At 39.8% G+C, this 23,250-nt stretch overlaps 1 protein-coding gene across 1 annotated transcript in view; it reads right to left on the minus strand.

The window, feature by feature from the left end:
* Positions 1-23,250, minus strand: part of TENM1 (teneurin transmembrane protein 1) — a 256,274-nt gene that overhangs the window by 146,760 nt on the left and 86,264 nt on the right. Inside the window, exons 3-4 of the mRNA XM_064463313.1 lie at positions 18,946-19,186; positions 5,006-5,244 (exon numbers count right to left, since the gene is read on the minus strand). Coding sequence (XP_064319383.1) covers positions 5,006-5,244; positions 18,946-19,186 — 480 coding nt within the window. The remainder of the gene's footprint in view (positions 1-5,005; positions 5,245-18,945; positions 19,187-23,250) is intronic.

A 23,250-nucleotide genomic window follows, 5' to 3' on the forward strand; every position in this document is an offset into this window, starting at 1 on the left:
AGAAAGAACACACACCATGACTTCCAGCTGCGAAACCCTGATGTACCTGTCCCAGCGAGAGCTACCCCAATAAGGAGTTCAACAACATTCCAGAGTTGCACATCTGCATCGTGGCTGTTACATATTCCTGAAACGTTTAGCAATGTTTACTATACCACGATATTCTTCAGTGTAAAATCAGCAGATTTTCCCCTTGAGCCTTCTCTGCATAACTTCTAGTTCTCAGAGTTAAGCATTTCAGTTTCATATTGTATAAAGCTATGCAACCAATATTATAAATCTATGCACCGAGACACCTATGTCCTTAAAATTTGGCCTGGCTTTTCCCAGTGTTGAAACCATCACTCCTCTACCTTGTGCACAGCGTGAGAAATGACAGGTCATAATGGCAGACAGCAGAGAGGTTTTAATTTCCTCACCTTCCATGTGAATATAAGACCCAACACCCATCTCCAGTGCATACTCATAAATAATGATAATGCCAAGAAGGATAGGGCGAACTTCATATTCATACCTGAGAACTCATTTGTATACAAAATAGTCATTTTGTAGTCAGGGATGGTTAAATCTAAGAACATGGGATGCAATTTTCAGAGGCGCTGAACATTTGCATCTCCTGCTGAAATCAATAGGAACCGTGGGAGTTCAGCACCTTTGATCAATAGCACCAGTGATTTGCAAGTCCAAATCAGCTGCTGATAAAATGGTAAGGTATCACGGAAGAAAAATCCTACTTACTAACGGGCTAAAAATAACTGACAAGATGAGAAGCCACACCAACCACTGTATTGTACATAAAGAAAATGGTGTGGTGCTGAAAAATTACAGAAAAATATTTTATTTCTTATTCTACCTCTTGTATTTGCCTTGCTTACTCTTAAATTTTTGGTCACACTTCCTTAATTGCTGATGGCCTCTTAGGTTTTTATTGCAATGAGATAAAAAAAAGAGAATATTTACTATACCACTCCACAATGTTGCCTATTTTAAACTCTTTATAGCAACACAGCCCAAAAGATTAACAGAAAGACACAGCTATTGAGTGCATTGACTCAAACTGGTAACTTCTTGTCTTTCACGTGATAATTACAAATCTATGCTATAGCCTTTGGCCATCAGTACATACGCTGTGTCTGCGAGTCCTCGCTGTACTTACCAGATAAAATAAACCATTTAAAAGGTATTAGAGAAATTTAACTTTTCTTTTCCACACTGTCCTTTTTGCAAGGTGCCATCTCTGTAAGTAGCTGAGCCTGGACTGGTGACACGGATCCAGCTCAGTCCTTTCAAACACCCCATGCCAGAGAAATATACATCAACACATAGCCAGGGATTTATCCATTTCTGTTTTACAATCAAAACCAGAAAAACTATTAAGGTCACTGGATTTCAAATATTTTCCCTCAAGATTTTTTTTTTTTTTAAATTTGGGCATTGATTTGCATAAATCTTTAAAACACACATGCTCGTACGCCCTCCGGACAGAGGCAGATTCTGCCCGTTCCATGTTGCCCTCTGAAGAGCAGATAGCTTGTTTTCCCTAGTCAGCCTTTCACTCCACCGGCAATTCCCCTCTGCCTTGACCGAAGGCTCTGCCCGCCTCCCACGGCCCCCGCCGGGGAAGCCGCTGCGGCCCGACGCGCCGACGGCACGCACCAACGCACCCGGGGAGCCCTGCTGGGCCTCCCCGCGGCTCACCTGCCTCTCTGCCCTCTTCGGGGGCAAACGCAAGCAGCTGTGCCCGAGACTGCCGTGAAGGCATTACGGTCCTCAATGTACGTGAAAGTACAGGAGAAGAAGAAAAGTATGTATGCCCTTTATTTGATAGAAAGTAATTCAAAACACTGACAGCGTAGCGTGGAGACCAAACATCCACTTTGTGAAATGAGGTTTTTCTGGAGTAACTACTATGACTTCAGAACCTATTCACAGAAATTACTCCTGTTGAAGTGAAAATATGTGTTTTACTTGATAAACTAAATATTATGACTAAAGATTTTCAATGAATCAGCTGTTACACAACCATTTACAGCATTCTATAATTTCCTTACTGTCCATATAATAGCCAAATTTATTTCAGAAAGGACCAAATAATAAACACGGTGATTATAGGCCAAAAATGGAAGCATGAAGATAAAATATTTTTTTTAACTCTCCTTTAGATCAAAGGAGAGAAAATACAGAAGAAATATGTGTTCTCAAGTAAAAGCTGCTCTACTGAGTCTCACTGATAATAGGGACAGAATAAAAAAATAAAAGCATAAAACCATTTTGCTGCTTTAACTTTTGACTGAGAAGAAATCACAGCTCCGAGCACTCTGGCACGGGTCTCAGTTTGTTATAAGCGCCATTTGCAAATTTTTGATCTGGAGTAAGCGTTAGGGTTTCTAAGGCTTTGGGAATGTTCTGACTTGAGGTCAACATTTGGGCCTATTTTTAATAGTAACATGTAGCTCATGCATCTAACAGCAGTACAAGATACTTGAAAAAGCACCTATAAGTTGTTAGATAAGGGAAAGAAAAAGCTTAATGTTAAATATTGATCTATGTTCGTTTGGCCTGAAATCACAGCGCATTATCAGTAAACGCAGACTATGCCATAAAATAAAATGGTGAAAATAATGTCACCTTTACATAGTCCCTCTTATTCTTCCAGTAACAACCACTGTGCTGATCCCAGGTTAAGTCTGATCCTGAAATTAAAGTGAGTTTTGTTTTGCAATTTGGGCCCAACTCTGTTGTCATTGCTCAGACATAACTCCCTCTGACTTGAAGGAAATCCTGCGGAGCGAGGACTGAGGGGCTTGAATCACGGTGACCAAAGACAAAATGCTTGGGGGAGTGAATTTTAACTTGAGCGTTACATACAGTCTGGTTTTGTATATTCAGCTACTCTTATTTAAAACCTGCACATTTAAATTTCTTACATTAAAAGATATGCAAATATGAAATCCTACAGAGCAAGTGAACTTTGAAAATAGTTTATATGCTATTGCTCCTACCTAACAAAAGGGAAAGAACTAAGGTACCTGACTCGTAAGAACAGACCATGAACTTACTTAAATATTTAACCAACTAGAAAGGGGCAGCATGAAGATTAATTTGGAATAAACTAACTAATACTACCTGAATCTGCAGGAACGTTTATGCAACTGTAACAATTCTGGGGCCAACAAGAGGAAATAATGGCGTCTTGGAAAATTTTCCAAATTAGAATTCCTGGTTCAGAGATTTATATTTCACTATAGAAAACATAACTAGAAATAATTCATAAAATACGAAGATATCTTCATTTTACCTAGTTCTGCCCAACAAAAGAAAACATGTTACACCTTTATGTTACCACACAGGATCTGCACACAGGCACGTCTACAGGGAATTCATATAGAGCTTTTCAATTCACAGTGACATGGAGCGCTTACAGCCTCTCAGGCTGACGACGTGCAGCAGTATATTTCTAGAAAGTGAAAAAAAGCTCAGTTGCAGACTGAAATCTAAGCAGGGATGAAAAAGACAGTGCTTCATCCAGATAAAATCGAAATGGTGTGGGTGGGATATATATGTGGCAAACAGATGAGGCTGCAAAAATTATACAGCCAGTCCTAACCGAGGGCATATGCTCACCAGCTGTTATGTAAATCTGCAATTAATGTAGCTTACTAGATCCTCAGGTGCTTTCAAATAATCATACACCAGAAATGATCAAATCTGCTTTCCCATCTGCATTAGACGAGGTTGTTAGGAAAAATCCCTCCTGATGAGCATCTCACTGACAGTAACCATAACTTTGTCACCAAAAATCCAGTTTTGTTTGGACCAAAAAAACCAGTGGAAAACAAAAATGACTGGAAAAGGTAATAATTTTCACTACAAAGACATTTATTCAGAGATTACAGAAAATCAGTGGCCACTTCTCGGTTTGGGGTACCTGTACTTGTATTGCTGTACAAGTCTTACCAAGCACAAACCACTCTTCCAGGCAAACCCAGAGTCATTCCCACTCAAGCTACAAGACTTTGGGGATAGTTTGGCTCCTGCCCGCCTCTGAACGGGCAACTAAACAAACCAAGAGTGCGTGTGCTAAAGTGCGTCACACAAGCAGAAAGTAATTAGCTTTCTCTAGGTTTACAGAAGCCACAGTCGCATTCTAGGATTCTACATGACGACTGGCAATACTTTCAATTCAGATTGAAAAACCAAAGCGATAATTAATGTTCAGCCAAAATCTCATATAGTAAGTCACAAAGACTTGCTCTCCCATGTTCGACCGTAATGACATCAACTCCAAGCCCACCTCTGATACATCTATCTTCCAAAAAATGAGGAAGGCATTTCTAGCTACTTGGATAAATCCTGCCAATCTTTCGTGATAACAAAATTGCAAAGTTAGGTACTTACAGAGTTGAGCTGGAAATTAATAACTGCACTTCAATCTAAGTTTTGTCTGAAACATCAATTCAATAAGGGGACAGCAAAATATATCTTAGAAATCTGGTGTAAGATACTACATATTTTAAAGCTAGCTGTCATCCTAGCCAATGATACAAGAATTGGAAAAAATGCAATATTTAAATTGTGATCAGGCTGAAGAAATGAAATAAAGGTAGCAAGGCAAACTACAATTAAGCATTATCAGTCTTTTCCAAATAATTCTTTAAGAGCAACAATGTTGTAAGGCTTAATATGAAAATCAAATGTTTAATTTAAGAAAAATATCACAGCAATTAAAATCAGTAGGAGTCCTCTGCTAGTATAAACATGTCATCTTGAATAATATTTCTTTCTCTATTAGGCAGTATCAAGGTTAACAGAGTAGAAAGTTAATGAGAATTCCATGTTGTATTCAACCTCTGGCCAACCTAGCATTTTGTTCACCAGAATTTACAAAGCACCCAATAGCAAACATTATTAGTAAAACATGATTTGTATTAGTGTAAAAGCAAGCACGACAAGGGAACAGAAAAGGTAAAGAGCAATTCAGCATAGAAAAGAAAGAGAGGCTTACCGATAACATAGGCTAGCAACAAGGCCAGGGTAACGGTAATAGCAGTAGCACTCAAAGCAGTGCACTTCCAGTTGCAACACCTGTAAGGTTTGTTAAAAGTGAAGGCAGGTCTAGAAAAGGTACTTCTAGGAAGAGGCCTAGGAGGTGGAGAGTAAACAGTATTGGATGTTAGAGGATAGTTCTGACTGGCCGCGCTGAAGATAGCTGAAGACCCAGATCCATGTTTAAATAGGAAATGCCTACGAAAAGAAGACAAAGAACCATGTTGTAAAAACCACTTTGTGATTTAAGAAGTGAAAGGAACTATATAAGCACTGTACGATAAATACTGCATATACCCACAGAAAATATTAAAGACAGGAAAATGCGTATCTGAACAACTTCTGTACTGGAAGTTTTTCAACCGCACCACAAGATTTCCAGCAATTTTTTAGTGAAACAATATAAGGTAAACGAATTCTAACCTATCCTCCCAGTGGTTCAGAGCAATGCTGAGGACAGGTTATTGCTCAGTACAGTACCTGCGGGTCCTCCAACATGTGCAGCCCCTGTGTGCATCGTTACACGGTGTGCCTGAGACGTGGGAATTGTTGCCAGCAGCACCTGCTCCGTCCACAAGCACACAGGTGGGTTTCTCTCACCAAGAGTACAAAAAAAGTGCAGCAGCCACTACCACTCTGAATATTTATTTTTACTATGGATTCTCTCCACAGTATAGGAAATAACAAAACAGGGAAAAGAGGAAAAGAGAAAAAGAGAAGAAGAAAGAGGAGAAAAAGAGAGAAGAGAGCGAGAAAGAAGAAGAGGAGCGAGAAAAAGGAAAGGGAGAGGCAAAGGGAGCGGCAAAGGGAGGAAAAAATGGAAATAAGTGACTTCTTAGTGGAAAATTTACAAGGATAATCCATTTTGAAGGACTGTATTACTGCATAGGTGAGTACAATGCCTTCAGTATTCTTAATTGAGCTATTCTGAGAGCAGTTTTTCTTCAAATGCTTTTGCCTACTGCAGTGATTTTCAAACATACTAAGAAAGAATTCATTTGGAGACCTATTCCAGCGTATTTTGGAAGACTGATTGCCTTCAAGAAAAAATAGCAAAGACCTACATTAGCACAAGAAATAAGGTACAGAAATGTGCCTTGCAGAATGGGTTCTGGCGCAGAAACTTAGAGCGGTTGTCTATAGGAAGACGGATGGTTTTCAGGACTGCAAGTGCTCTCCAAGAGAGTTTGGGAAAGGATATTCAATTTTAAGCAATAACTTACTGTACTATGTGCTCAGAAATTGTGGCAAAAAGGAGACATTCAAGGCCGACCATACCAACCACATATTCTTTTGGAAACACCAACTTTCTTTGGACCTTCTTTCCTTTGCTTTATGCAAGTGAGCAAGCTTCCTCAGTGCACTCTTTTCTGACAGGCGCACGTCTACATCTCACGCACCCAAAGAAGTCTGGAGTATCTCGGTGTTCCTCTGTCTCCAGCCACAAGGTCTGAGCCGAGAAAGCATGTGAAGGGGCACTGATACTACCTGGCTTGCAAGAACAAGGGCTGCCTCGGCCACAGGGCTGCCGCTAGAGTATTGCCTGCATCTCTGTAGCCTTTCTGCTGAGTTCCCCAACTCAGGAAGGCATTTCCTGGAGAACAGCATCCAACTCTCCCAAGCTTGCCAGTTCTCTGCTTTGGGAGCCATACACGGGTGTGAAGCAATGACCCACCTGCAGTTCACGTGCTTTGAACCATGCCCTGTTCATACGAGCTCCCAGCTGAGTAAGAGCATCTGTGACCATTGCTGCCGTTGGTTCCTACGCAACCCATTGCTCTGTTCTTGCATCACCTGAGAGGTGTGCAAGTGCTCTGTGGACCCCAGGCAAGCACTACCGTGCCACCTGTGCTGGGGGTGCAAGTTGCCCTCAGTTGTTTCTGCCAAAAGTGGAGGAGGGTCTCGCATTTAGAATCACGGGGCACTGCGATGCCTGCAAGGCAAAAGCCGCTGACACACTCCACAGCTGTGGTTAACTGGCCAATGTTGACATGGTCAAGAATCTTCCCAATGACAAATGTACCTCTACACCTTCAGCAAGGCACAAGACAAGTTTTTGAATACATATATGGATCAATCAATTCTGCCACTAGAATTGCTTTGATGGATTCACAGCAGGATGTACATAGGATCAAACCTCAAGAATATGAAACATGATTATACTGTGACATTTGACTTTAAGAATATTGTAAATACATGTTCCTGAAAAGGTAATTGCTAAAATGGTGTAATGAGTATATTATGTATTTCCATTACAAGATTTTAAAAGAAAGGTTACAGTTCTCAAAATGCCAGATTATAGAAAATAAAAAGGTATAACAGAGCAGTTTTACCTTTTAAAGGGCCTTTTATTCAGGCAGTTACATAAAAAAGAAGGTAAATGAGAACACCGGTTAGCTTGTGTTACAGATTGCAGTGCCTACCTATTAGGAGTCTTCTGACAAAGCATGAGAATGACATTTTTCTGTTGCTTATATTGAGTTTTTCCTGCTTCATACTTATTACCCAAGTAAGCGGCACTCAGACAAAAGAAAGGACAACTGAAGCTGACTGAGCACAGCATCCTGGCATTGTATGAGACAACACATTCTAGTTTTCTTTCCCACTGACTATCAGAGTTGTAGATACACACATTATATAGGTGGCAATGCTCTGAACATGGTAATGTTACTCCTAACTATTTTAGCTCAAAAATTCCCAACTCAAATACAATAAAATAATAAATTCAGACGAAGTAACATAACTATCTGCAGGACTATATAAATCTGCTTCCTTCATATCAGGCCATGAGAATACAGTTGGTTATTCTGGCTTCAGTGCTTCGCTGTCACACATGAAGGCTTCTGCAAGTAGGTGAAGCCTTACTTTTCAGTCAGCAGTTAACAAGATACATAGTCACTTAGACTTCTGGTAGGGAAGACCATCGCAGCAAAACTCCTACTGGTATTCAAGGAAGCAGAAGGAGAATTACCATTTAAAATAAGAAGTATGTTATTATATATAAGCATATACATGTATAAAGTATATATACATATATGCACAGAAAAATATATATAGAGAGTCGATGGTTCTTTACCTGCTTTACATTATCAAGACTTAGGGAAAAAACCTACTTATTTGATAATTTCTTACTTAAATTTTTTTGGAAATTACAGCAAAATGGTCTGATATTGGCAGTATTGATTGTCCTTTATAGTGCAGAGCTCAAAGACGTCAGAGGTAAAGGGAAGGAAATGCTGAACTGAAAGTTATTATTAAGGCTCTAACAGCCTTGCAATCAATAGCCAGGAATAATTTCATTCTTTTGCACAGGGATTTATGAATGTGGCTTCACAGCCTGATGGCAAAACGCTGGTGTGCAGAGGGCTTGCTTTATTAGCAGAAGAGTGCACAGAAGCTGGATCCAGCTCCCGCCCTGTTAGACAGATGACTCCATTCACACAGAGGAGAATTTACAGAGCTCTAACCTGTTGGAATAGAACTGAGGTTCTGAGGCAATGCTACACTGAAACCGAGCTACCAGTGAAATAATGTTAGGAAAAATATTAAAAATCACAATTGTTTATATCTTCCATTTTTGGGAGAGCATACTGAGCACCCAAAGACATTTCTATAGAATTTGAAAAACACTGGTGGCACAAAGACAAATTTCCACAGCTAGGCTGCGATTATGTTCTCATAAACTCAGACGACTTCTCACCTGTCTGAGCACGCCACTGCTCCCAAAGGACGTTAGGACACACTAAACTGTTGCTATGAATTGTATAAAATCAGGCGCTCTCTCTAAAGAGCAAAATAATAAAAATTGCAGTTCAAAAGTTTAGATGTGACTGCAGCCTGGTGCGTGATTTAATATTTGATCTAAGAGGAAAAACTAAGGTATGTCTTCCTTTTTTGTAAATTGGGAGCACAAGAAAAATGAGAGAAATTATAAGGATAATTGATAAGACCACTTGTTCCAAGTGGGAAAGTTCTAATGTTCACAAAAACATCAAAATAATCCACAAAGACGACGATAATGTTATCTTAAAACCAGAAATACAGGACATAATCTAAAAGGCATTTGTTTGTGAAATAAAATTCACTTATTATTACACTGATAATTCCAATACATAAATGAATACGAAGACACTGCCTCTTTAAGGCAACCACAACATCTGCTTGCCTATCTATGCATTTGTTCATCTCTACAAATGTAAGACTTTTGAACTTCGAATCCTCTCAAGCGAAGTTTACTGGCAGGAAAAGATCCCACCAGATGCATAAAAATTGGGGAGGACGGGGAGGACGGGGAGGACTAAACCCCCCAAAACCCCAACAAAACCAGCAAAAGCCCCAGTGAGCTCCCATTTCTAAACTCAGCTTTTTGTCCCCTCTAAGCCCCTCCAGCCGCCCACCCAGCGCGGCGCAGGGTGGCGAACGCAGCAGGATACACCCTGGCTGACCAACAGCTACCGCTGACCCTGCTGCACTGACGTGCCCCGTAAAGAGATGTGGGCTGAGGGAAGGGAGTTATTGGGGAGCACAGGTGACAGAAGGCATGAAGTCAGACCTCTCGGTCCTGCTGATCACAGCATAGCTTGCTTTCTGTAAAGAAGCAGTTTCATGTGGCTCATCTAAGTGCTCTTGTTCAACCTCAAGAGGAATGGCATATAACTCCAAGAGCACAGTTCATACAAAAATGACAAATTCTCAGTTAAAAGAAGGTTAGAGACAGGAGTTCACTTCTTTTTTTACACCATTCTCTATCAGGATGTTTTGTTACGTACTTTTGGCTTCTTATCTGGAATGGTAATTTAAGTTTTGTAAAAGCTGCACATGAAGCAACATCCCAACTCAATTCATGTGGCAGTAACGTAATAGTATTATAGAAACCAGATTAACCCTACACAGAATTCCTTAATTAAATTCTGAGAAAATATTTTTACATCCCAGTACTGTAGTAACGTCCCTCAGCTTTGTCAAGGGCTTGATATCACTTCTGTAAGATCTACATGTTTACCCTGTGCCTAGCGTCTGTAGGCCTAGAAGTCCACCTTCATTTGTGCCTATAACGTTTCTCCTTCTACCTCCATTAAAAACTATAGGTTTCTGAAAGGGAAAAAAAAGGAAGAACAAAAGCAGATTTGAAAGTGAACCACTTTCAAATGAGTTAGTAGAAACACAAATCTTGCAATACTTTGGCCAAAACATTAGTCTGCATTTCTCCTGGATAAATCAAGTAGGAACATGTTTGTACTTGTATGTATTTACATTCAAGAAATAGTTACCTAAAGTGTTAGAAATTGCTGCATAGCTATGTGATAGGAAAAATACACAGTCTTCAGTTTGATCACTTCATTTTTTCAATTTCTTTTCAGCTAAAGTCTATAACTGCATATAATATTTATAACTATTGTTAAATATATCATTGCATATCTATACCAACGTTTAAGCAGGCAATTGAAGTAATTCTTTTAGATGTCAACAGATGTGCACAGGGAATTTTTAAGAGGCATAGTAGTTGAAACGTAAGAAGGATTCTGATTTTGGGCATAACCAGAAAAGTACATAAAGACGGTGGCCAAAAGGGATTTGGAGCTGATACAGTTGCCCATCTACTTTGGCAAACACCAACCATGAGCCCATTGTTACCTGATCCTTTTAAGTCACTTAATATTTCCTGTGACAGTGGGAAGAAGCAGAAGTTCGCTCTTTCCTGGTTTTCTATCCATCCTATTCTGTACCCAAGTGGGAGGGGAAAGAAAAGAAAACTTCTAAACTTAGATAATAATCAGAATATGAGCCTCTGTTTATAAATCTTGCCTACGGTACTCAGGAAGCTATATGGCATAAAAACAAGACACCTGCTTGACAATAAGGACACGTGCACTCTACCTGCAACTTGAAAACCAACCCAGCAAAAACTATGTGCATGTAAGACATGACTTAAAATTATAGGTCACATTCTATCTATAACTATATCTGCCTTGTTATACTTTTTTTGTGTACAAGAACTGTAGGAACAAGAATGTTTATGGCTGAAAGAAGAGGGAAATGGCCATGAAAGCTATTTATCTAATTTATTTCATCATTCTATTTTTACATGCATAATTGAAATACATTTGAAACCCCCTAGAGATTTGTCTTTGGGAGTAGAACAGCTTTGTTGAAATCTCCTCTTTGAGCTGGACTTGCCTTTTGAATCATTCACATGCAATTGCTTCCTTTTGTTCACTCATGTTTTCTTTACATAGTGTTTGAAAACTTAGCCCTGTGACCCTGGATGTGAAAAGATGTAAAAAAGAATCTGTATCCTTTACTTTTCGCGTCAGTAGAGAACAACAGGTGACGTGATGTTGACTCACGTGTCCGTTGTTGCTGTAGGCAAGCTAAGCCTGTTAACCAGGTGACTAAATTTTCAAGTCTTTGGCAGAAATCTGGGACAATAATTACACAAATATAGGACAGTGCCAAAATCAGTCAAGAACAGCTTCTACGTGGAACAACTGTCCAAAATACAACTGTCTTCTGGTTTCATTGGCTATTTAGGGGTGTGTGGGTGGGTGTGTGTGAAGGAAGATAAAACAAAAACTACCACACTGGGGACATAAGTTACCCTTGTATAGATCAGTATGGGCTTTATTATCATGATACATGGTGACATTGCTACGTTAACCCAGTAGTTTTCAAAACTCTCTTTCTGTACTCAGAAGTTTCCTTTAGCACTCCGACCCAAACACTGGCTGACTAAAACTGATCAATGCATACAGAGATCCATGGGGTAAGGAAGGAATAAGCTTGTGGTTTGCTCTAATTTTTTTTTAAGAAATTTTAAATTTTTTATGTGGAAAAATGAGCAAAAATAGTGCTAACAATAATATTTACAGAAGTTGTATAAAAAATCATATATAATATTTGCAGAGTAGTTTGAAACCATGAATCAAGAAGGATCAAAATAGCGAAATTGTAATTTTGCTGCTAATATTCTGTGGTTAGAAGCACCATTAAAACAAAGAACGGAATGAGATAACTGAAGCAGGAGTAGTTGCCCCACAGTCCTCTTTGCCATGAATTTCCTCCTGTGGGTATTCACGCATATTCTCACTGACTTTTATTACTAGCATTCAAGGCTCCTTCTAAATACCTACACTTACACACATATGGTGTAAGGCCAAGCTGTACAGCTACCTTAACAAATAACATGAATTTTACTTGACAAGAGGTGTACCACACTAACTATGTGAACACTACCTAGTCTTCCAGAACAGATCTCCTAGAATTAGCTGTCCAGGGGATAGATGCACGTTTCCAAGCAATGCCATTACACACACATATGTGATTTTCTTTGAAATGAGGAGAGAGAATCTTTTCCATATCTCTGACCCTTTCTCACAGCCTCTGTTTTCCAAATCGGCCTAGACCCTTTGTAATAACCTGTAATTATCTTTCTCTTTCAAAATAATATTCCATCTCTTTCTGGTTTTGTAGAGGAAAACACTGTTTCATAGAAAGCTAACAGGCCGCTTGCTTACTGGTGGCCATAAAATAACATACCTTTCCTTTTACTTATAACTTTATATACTATTCCATTATTCTTTACTCATTATTTTGAATATCTGCAGCGTTAAAGTTCCTACATTCAGCCTGCATAAAAACCCCTTACACATACAAACACCATCCCACTGCTCCAGCGAAGCCCACACCAGAGCTTCTCCCAAAGGAAGAATTCAGTAGAGGATATAAGCAACCTAAATCTCCTTATTGTCCTTAGTGACTGGATCTCAAATTATCAGAAGGAGGACCCTCAAGTGCCATCGCTGCTGACATGAAAATTGTCCTTCATTGTAGCTGACAAACATCTATATTTTTATTTCCATAAAAGATGCTTTCATTCTCGCATTATTAAATTTAGGGTCATATTTACAGCTTTTATTTTAAGTTCATGGTCATATTTACAGTTTTAAATTTATCTTTTACAACTCAGAAGTCTTAAATATTTTTAGATCTTTTCTGCTGTGCGGTGAAAACACATGGGACTTGGACTGAATTTAAAACCCTTGCCATGTGCTTGTTTTTAATATGGTGAGCCACTCTATAAGTTAGATTTATTGTTTAATTAGTTAGAAAATGACAAAATACAAGTGAAATGTCATAACAGCAAAGACTGACCAACATGATTTGAAGGAAAGACTACAAACTAAGCCCTCCCCTGCATTTATTCCTGGAATAACCTCAAGCCCGGTCATTTAACTCAGGAGCAGGCCCCATTCGCAAACAAGTTCCTAATGAACTGCATTGCTCAAACAGTAATTGTCTCCCTGCTTGGTGGTTTATGATCATCAACACCTGTGTGCCTCGGGAGCTGTAAAAACCATTCTGTTTGCTATGGAAACCTCGCACAGGGAAAAAGGCAGGCACAAAAGTGCTCTCTGTGTCTCTGCGCCGGGGGCGAGATTCACAAGATGCTCAAATGAAGAGACCAAGGAGGAAGAATAAACCTTCCAAGAGCTCACATTGAACCACGTGTGTATTTATATATACGTCTTTAATTATTTCCGCTTTTAGCGCTACTCCAGCTTAAACAGAAAGCGCGTGTGTAGAGGTTTCTGACTTGAAAGGCTATCAATGTACTTTTTGAAGAGCACAAATAATTACAAGCTTGATTAAAAAGGAACAAGGGAAACCCATAGTACAGAAAAAAATCTCTTGATAAGTGAGAGCTGTCGAGATCTCCCCTATACTAAACAGAATTATACACAAGATGATATTTTTGCAACTACCTAGATTTCTGTGTTCTTAAATATGCACCTTAAATAATTATATAATGCAGAAAAGAACGACTCCGTCTGGAGGAGGAGCTGAATAAACTTCCTGAACTCCGAAACTCGCAAAGTTTTTAAGTGTTTAGAGATATAATCAAACTTTAGGGCTCTGAAATTTTACTGAATTTTAACTGAAAATCATAACTGCCTTGAACACCAAATACTTCCCTTATTATTCCAGTACTTCAAAGTTTTATATAAATTAATGATAATTGAATCTCAGGTTCATGGTCTGGTACCTCACTGTCCCCTTAGAGGAGCTATTACCATGGTGATAAGATTGCTTAAATTAAGCTGTCTTTTTCCACAGTCCTTGGCTCATTGCCAGTGCAGTGAAGGGAGATTTCAGTCCATTCAGCACAGCATTAACCTTACTGCCAACACTGCTAAATGGGTTAGAGGAACTAGAAAGAAATTTGTTTTAAAAAAAGGAAGGAACAAGCAGATATGGAAAATACTGAGGCACAGAACAGGACTAAAAATAAACGCTTTGAAACAAAACAAAAATCAGCTAAGTTGATATTTAGACAGAAAACGTGGAAGTTCTAATGCTTGGGTAATCTAAATGCAAAACTTTACTCAAAATAAGTGTGTCCAATGGTTTATCCAGTGGTTTATCCATGAGGAAATTGTAACAGACTGAAGGGAGGACCAGAAGTTATCTCTTTAGGTATATCCCTGTTTAACGTCTAGTTTTTAATTCTTGTTTGGGAATTGGACTGAAGTGCGAAAATAAATAGCAACCACCAGAAAAAAAGAACCCACAAAAAAAGCAAGCTATGGAAACAAATACTGAGTCAACTAACAGGGCATGGAGAAAATGAAAAACATTCCTTTGAATTGTCAGGGTTTAATACATACTCTGTAAAAAGTAGTAAGCTATGTTCAGATGGGGCTGTCAGAGATAATGACAATGTATTACACTGTAAATCATACGATTTGAAACATTAGAGCAAAGTATCTATGAAACCTGAAAAACAATTATTTTAGTGGAAAGGAAGGGAATAGGCAATAGGTTGCAAGTACTTTATTCTGGGGGAGAAGAAAAAAATCAATTTATGTAAGAGCCCAATAATATTATCCTAAAAAAGAAAATCAATGTTTCCTGGGTTTTTATGTGATGTGAGAAGTCCTTGCAGTCTTTTTCTGGCAATACTTGCAAATTATTTTTCTGTGTGACAATGAAATTACTGCATGTTCATAAGTCATTTTAATAATGAATATGTTTTATTCAAAACTGTGTGTGCACGCATACGGAGATCGCCTACGTTTGCATTCACAGGCAACACTGCAGCCCGATGGCCGCAGCACAGCCAGGCGGCAGTTTGAGCTGTTACACCTCCTACAGGTACAGCTCTTCTCCCATTTCTTCATCAACACCTCTTCTACATGTCCTCTGAAGTTTTAAAGGTGTTCCTAATTCTCATTTTCATTTGGGTTGCTTATCATTAGAATAACTGGCAGGGTTAGAGAACCGGCCTTGGCAATGACATACATCTAGACTCTGTTCTTGTCTTTGCCAAAAGCTCGTGTGAACTTGAACAAGTAATTTTGCCTTTCCAAGTCGGTCTCCTCATTAAAAAGTTGGGCTTGTAAGCTGAGTCCTGACAAAACTGTTTGGCGGATTACTCCACGCATCTAACACCTCTAGAGGAAGCACAAAACAGAATTTCTGACTTGGCCTTTTCTATAAGAATATAGCAAAGTTTTACTCTACAAAAGAGCTTTCAGAACACATACCTCGATATGTGTCTTTACTGCAGCCTTTGTGGTCTAATCTAGGGTTTCAAATTCTGATTACGTAAGATTACATGTTTAACCAGAGTATTGCAAATATTTTCAGAACAACAGAATTTTCTTTTACATAAATATGACACATTATCTTTATGAGCAGACTCATAAACTTGCTTTATTTCTGACTGTCCAGAGTGAACAGGATTTACAGTCACACGATTAGTTCCAGGAAATCTTTTCCTGTCTGAAAATTCTCTAATATTTTGTGGCTCTAGATAAACCATGCAAACACATGTGCTGTTTATGGATTAACAGGAGATATAGTTGGAAGAAAAGCTGAACATGTGCATTCTGATTTTTGCCTAGTTATTACAGTAGGGAATACATTACTGTCTAAGTCTTTTTGATTGCAAATGTTCCAAATTAAAAAAAAATCTGCTTAGACATATTAAGTATGTACATATTAGGTAGATTTGGTACTATTAAAGATTTAGCACAAAAATACAGCTGCCATTGACATGTTTCCCTTTATTTTGCAGGATTATTTTTAATGGGCAGCCAAACATTAATGGAGAAGGAAAGCAAGAGAATTCAGATATTAGGCCAAAGTATTTGTTCCATTTTAGCCGAATCATTCCATGTTAATGGAAGGAAAAAACAGGCTGCAAGCCCTTCTTCTTCCCCAAGGCTGTGTTGTGTACTATAGAGACTTCTGGGAAGCGGTGATGACAATTTTTTGTGTTACAATGCTCCCCTGCTATATCACCTGCCTGCACGTAAACTGCAGGTACATCTTGGCAAACAGTCTCTCAGATTCTACTTTCAGACTCTATAGCCTTTCAGCCAGCTTCATGAGAGGCTGCAGCGAGCTATCAGAGAGGGCATGAAATCAGCTGAAACAACCACTGAAGGGTAGGAGTGAGGAAAATGCTCAGACTTTGTGAATCAGTAACGTACAGCCCGCAATATGTTTTCCAGTAGGAATTCCTAAGCCACTGCACAGCCCTTTCATCAGTATCCAATTATATAATTATAGATATAACTATATATCTATTTATTTGTCCTTTATAAGAAGTTTCAAATTGTCAAAAATAACAAGAAACCAGAAAAATTAAACTGAACTCAAAAGAGACTTAAAATTGCAAAGTATTTTCCCCACTGAGGTCTGACAAGAATATAGCGAACAGGGATGCAGAAAGGCTAAACAAGATCTACCTAACTGTTAAATAAAAAGAACCAAAAGCTGCTTAATGGATACAGAACACCCAGGGATCAACCTTATATGCAGCAGAAAGTATAGAATACATAAGCTGGTTACACCAGAAATGACAGAGATTTATCTTTATAAAGATTATGTAAACAGAAGCTTCTAGCGCTAGAAGGACAAGGACTAGCTGAACTAAAATTTTGTTTATGATCACTTTCAGAGAAAAGTTTCCATCCTCCTTGTTTCTTTTCATGAATTGTCCTAAAGACAAAGATTTATTTCAGAATTAATCAGCTTATTCTTCAATCCCAACTTTCAGAGAAGAAAAACTTAATTTGACACTTTTGATCAGCAGAAGTTAAGTGTTTAAATATGTATACTTGTGCTGGTGTTGGCTGGGGTAGAGTTAATTTTCTTCACAGTAGTGAGTAGGGGCTGGGGTTTGCATCTGTGCTGGAACCAGTGTTGATAACACAGGGATGTTTCCATTCCTGCTGAGCGGGGCTTGCACAGAGCCAAGGCCTTTTCTGCCCCTCACCCCACCCCACCAGCGAGGGGCTGGGGGGGCACAAGGAGCTGGGAGGGGACACGGCTGGGACAGTGACCCCAACTGACCCCAGGGATGTCCCACACCGTACGGCGTCACGTTCAGCATATAGAGCTGGGGGAAGGAGGAGGAAGGGGGGGGATGTTTGTAGTGACGGCGTTTGTCTTCCCAAGCCACCGTTACGTGTGATGGAGCCCTGATCTCCTGGGGATGGCTGAGCACCCGCCTGCCCGTGGGAAGGAGGGCATGAATTCCTTGGTTTGCTTTGCTTGTGTGCGCGGCTTTTGCTTTACCTGTAAAACTGTCTTTATCTGAACTGATGAGTTTTCTCACTTTTACTCTTCTGATTCTTTCCCCCACCCCACTGAGGGGGAGTGAGCGAGCGGCTGGGGGCGGGGGTTGAGTTGCCAGTTGGGGTTAAACCATGACAATACTAAAATTAAGTTTTGTAATAAAGTAAAAATGACTTTTTTAGAATAGAACAAAATGTAGGTTTCAGTGTTTAATCGTGATTAATGGTCCTTGGACATATGTGTATTAAAAAGAAAACATTTTTATGCATAATACCTTATATTCTCTGGATCAGATTAGTTGGATGTCAGACACTCATCTGTTTCATCACACACAGCTTTCACAGCCAGCCATGCACTTTACATGTTTTAAAATGCCAAAACCCAAGGGAAACCCTAGTCAAAACTTCTTGGTGCTCTGTTTGCTAGGAAGAGGAAGAAGGTTGCAGAAAATGAAGGGCTTGTTTTAAGCATCAAGTCAGCAAACATAGCTGCAGTTGAAAGCCGTCAAATTAGCTAATAGTTATCGGGAACAAAAGCAGCTTATTATAGCCAAGGAGTCAAAGGAAACTGCGTATCTACCTCAGTGGCAGAGCTTTGGATACGGAAACACAGGTTTGCTGAATACAGAATGTATTTGCTTTCAATTATTTTTCAGAGTAGATTATTTGTGTAAACTGTGAATAATCCTGATGTTGAACCCTCCCTTCCCCAGCTCCCAGAGGTAAGGCTCTCCATGCTCAATACCTGTCTTGGGCCTGTATCATTTCTCCATCACCAATTGATTATCAAATTATATTATTTGTGTATATGTGCAATGAAGTGTTTAAATACACATTGAGGAAAATGTTATTTTAATATTATTTCCCATCTTTTCTTATCCACAGGAAAGCTATAGCCTCAACACTGACCGCAGAAGTGCCAGAGCACACCGATCAAACAAAATGTCTATTTGCCGATTACAAAACGGCCCTGGGAGAACACGGGAGGGTGAGACAAGTACACATGCACAAATCCTGATCGTACACAACTCTGAAATACCTCTGTAGTCTACACACCTTAAGGAAATCAATGTCTTCCAAAACTTTGCAATACAGGTGCTTTTATGAGCCATAATGATCTAGGTGAATCAAGGGAATAAGGCCTTCACATGGCTACACGACATGACCTCAAATCACAATGAGTTGGCCCGTCACGAGTGACGGCGGTGTAACTCCCCATCACCCTCTCACGTCAATGTCGGGCCTCCTCCCCGTCGTCTTTTTTTTTTTTTTTTAAACATTTGAGATATGTTGTGTAAAACAGGTTGGTCGGTACCTGGTTTCCAGCGGGATGTTGCTGTTGAGGACCCAGCTGTTATGGAGATGCACCGAATCTTGCGTACTGGTGGGGGGAGTTGGGGCAGCAGGACTGGGCTGGCTGCGGGTGGTCATTGATCTTCTCTGGAGAGAATCAGCTGTCGGAGGTGGTTTTCTGGCGCAGGTGCACGCGTGTGGTGGTGGAGGCGGCGGCGGGAGGGGTCTGAAGGTGAACTGGTTGTGTGGGCTACCTGGCATATCTGAAACAACAAAGAAAAGGCAAAGAAACCCACACAGCATTATTATTTTAAAAGGATCAAGAGAGCACGAGCGTGGTATAATATTTATTGGGATTAAAACATTATGCTTTCATATTGTTAACCCAGTTGCCTGTGAAATGTTGTTCTAACATATAAAATAAATTAAGACATAATACTCTACTGAAATGGAGAATATCAGCTGTAGCCACACGCCCTCCAGCACTGTAGTTCAGTAGTTCAACAAAAAACAAAGCAAAGAAAAGAAGATATAACATTCACGTAATTTGTCATAGGATTTTTGGGGGAGGAGGGTAAAGAACAAATAAATCAAGTTGACATTGAATTGCAGCACAGATACCAACTGATTTCATGAGGTATAAATCTCATTTAAGAATGCCTATGAAAGAAACAGACACAGTATAAGAATTAGTCTTGCACTTCGAATCACCAGAGAACATAATCGAGTAATTCCTAGCACCTAACAAACATCTTGCATAAAACAAGGTTAACATATTTCTACGAGTCTGTTACTGCATTTGTTAAATGAGACCTGGGAAAAGTCTTAAAGACTATCCGAAGCACTAGCGAGCCAGATACCCAGCGTGTTCTGTGGCAGCTAAAGGCAGATGACCTGGCAAGGAGCTCACAGCCACCCGACCAGGCGGTGAAGGAGACGGAGCGCAAGACGTGCGTGGCGGCTACCCCGGGCCCTGCCCCCCGAGCTGCCGCTGCCCCACGGGCCCCCAGCGCTGCCCCCCAGCACCCGAGAAGGAACCTGTAACTGCGCGGGTCCTGCCCGGCGCCAACGCTGCTACACGGCTTTAGGGTGGCTCAGCCTGTGCCAGGGAGCCGAGTCCTTCTGCAAAAGACAACGAAGATACAAACAGGGAGTAACGGTGCTCTGAAGGGACAATAAAATCTTGTTTTCTCTACTTCCCACAAGAGTCTGCAAAGCCTCTCAGTACAGCAGGAAACACAGCTATGGAGAATTGAGGCAAGAAATTCCTTTTTAAAGGAACAACAACAAATACTTCGCAAAGAAGATGCTGATAGAAAATTGCTGCCAGATTGGGTGAACTGTGAAGCTGTTAACCTGAAACTCTTCCAGCTAATTTACCTCAGTGCCTAACGCAGCTTTGCCCCATTTCTATACTCCCCCCGCTCTCCCTTTTACCTTAGCAGACGTCCAGTTAAATTTGCACAAAACCAGCTGGAGCGGAGCATTGATGAACCTGCAAAAATTCCCTGCAAGGAACTGTTGTTGTCATCCATTTACAACACACGCTTTCTTTAAATTATGACATGATGTGTCTTCAAGGTGAAAGATGAAAGCGTGCCCCTTTCTTTCTTGGAACGGCTGGTGGAAAAGCAGCACTTTTTTTTTCTCTGTGACAGTCACAATTTACCCCAACTGGAGAAACAAGGTTGTTCAGTGCTCCACATAAGCTCTTCTATGCTGTGGTAAGCAAAGCTGTCATGGATTTGGCCCAGGCTTAATCCTTTTAATTTCATTGATCTTTTATCGAGGCAGCATTCTTACAGCTGCATTAAGGTTTACGCTGTAGTATTAGTTTGCATATACCAGAAAGGCATTTCTAAGCATATTAGAAAATTGGAGACCTCAGTAAATTAAATCACTGGAGTCAACAGTCCAGAGCTCTGAAATAATCTGCTACGGCACTTTCATATAATAATTAATCTCAGTAAATCCTGTATCCTGCTATTTTAGAACTGAAAGCTACCCAAATTTTGGACATAATATTTGATGTCCAGCATCCTCAAGTATTTGCTCAGTGACATTCCCTTACTTAGTAGTATCAATCTTAAAGCCACGCTACAGAGAATTTGCAGGATGATTATACATCCTATCATTTGCATGACAAGTCATTTTAACGGCTGTGCCACTGTCCTGTTAGAAAATTGCTGGTCTTTGCCGGGACACGCAGTTAGGCTCTGCAAGGTACATCAAAAGCTACGCAGTAAATGCCGAGCAGCCAAGGAGACTGCTTCTCTAGGTAAATGGGAAAAAAATGTATCATCTATAAGGCAAGACACCTCTTGGCTCCTTCCTTCCCCTTTTATCTGTACTGTCCCTACCCTGTCAATAGCACACAATTATCTGACAAATAGTTTAGTTTGTCCCATGCAATAGACTGGTTCTGCTTTGTGAACCATGAAGTATTTCTGGCTGGTGGGGTACCTTATATCTCCCAGTGCAATTTACTGCAATACATCAATGCATCAGATTTCCTGGGGAATTCCTTCTCAGTTATCACACTTGTCACCCCTTCATCCAGCTACTGGCATCACAGAAAACCTCACATCAGGTTCTGAAGTATTTTGGTGATTTAAAGACAAGTTTACAAGTTTTCTGCAGCAGACCTTCACCTCAAACAATGAAAATTCATAATGCTGAGAATCAGTCTGAGTTTTCAATTAGTTTTTACAGACCTTCTAATTTGGTAAAGTTATTTTTATTTTGCTTGAAACTAAGCCTACAACTCATTAACTTTATTTTTATACCACAAAAAACCGGTGCTTGGGATATAAAGCATCATTATATCTAAATATGCACACTTACGATTCTTCAGGACTCTGAATAAACAGTAGATTCAGTAAAATAACTTAGTGCAAAATCATTTAAATACCTAAAAAGTGATATTACACAAGATAATTTGTCTGAAGCTGACAAGTTTCCAAAATGTACGGGAGTGATATAGAAATCAGCTCAGCTATGAATTTTTATCCCGTTGCTATTGTTCAGCATAATGCTACCCATAACAACTGCTGGTTTTATTCTTAATGGTTGCTAATGACGTTCAGATTTTTAAATTTTTTTACATCAGAAAGTCTATGTACGATATGCAAATAAAGCATCACTTGTTTTCAACGTGTTCATTGACAAGGTAGGAGTTTCCATTCATCTGAAAGTGTAACTATAAAACATGATTTCAGCTCAAACTTTACATTTACAATAATTTACTCCAAATCAGATTCTCACCTGAGGAGCGCCCAAAAGCCCAAAGAGATGCTCCTGGCCCTGGTATTTTTTTTTTCACCCACACAAGGGGCTGTTTAGAAAATGTCTAAATTCTTTCCCCTGAGAATTCATTATTTTTAAATAGCTCTCTCATTTCAGCAAAGCCCATCTAGAACTGTGATGTTTCCTGAGAAGATCTATATAACATTCTGCTCCTTCGCCGTATATGGGATCTGCTTTGTTTTACTCTAACCGCACACTCCCCATCCATGCCACAAACTCTACTTAACCCCCCCTTCTTTTTAATATTTTTTAAGGTTTTGCTTTCATTCTTCAGTAACAATGTTAATTTGTTCAGCTTTTTTACTTTGAGACACTTCCCAATCTCCATGCACTCACTCCAACAGAGAAACCGCTGCATTGATGCTAGCTATAAACAAGAAAAACTTTCCGTGTAATTCTGCTAGTTGGAAGGATTTCTACTTGCTCGCCTTTCTCTGAAGTTTGGAGGGAGGAGTTCTGCTTCGGTCCTGAATGCTGCTTCTTTGGTTCTGACTCATTCTTTTGGATGGCCCTTGAGCGACACTGAACACACGCCGCTCCGGGGCACCTGTGTACCGGAGCTTGGGATCCTGCAGCTACGGAGCACAGACCTCAACAGCTCCTCTCCAGCTGCTGAGCCCTACCACTACTGCTTCTTCCTTCAGGAGATACGATAATTCAGATCTTGCTTTTTTACTAGGCCTCTACTTCTCAGAAAGTGGAAAGTTAATTAACTTAGATATTCCCTTCCTCTGCCACGTCGGCTGAGTGCTGCCGCTCTGCTCAGGAGTTATTGGAGACACAGACCAATGGACAAGGGCAGCGTTAACATAAACTCATTTTCCTTAAACGTCAGGCTAAAATGCCTTTGTAATCATAATCACAAACATGTAGCTGAAATGCTTTATAGACTGACAAAAATTAAATAAGCAGCTTTATCAACTAGTTAGCACCTGATTAAAAAATAGTTTTGCAAATAAGCCAGGCCTTTGCTAAAGTATTTCCTAATGGTCTTAAAGTACACTTTACTATACTTTTTGGA

The sequence above is a fragment of the Phalacrocorax carbo genome, chromosome 11 (assembly GCF_963921805.1).
Source record: "Phalacrocorax carbo chromosome 11, bPhaCar2.1, whole genome shotgun sequence".
Taxonomy (NCBI): Eukaryota; Metazoa; Chordata; class Aves; order Suliformes; family Phalacrocoracidae; genus Phalacrocorax; species Phalacrocorax carbo.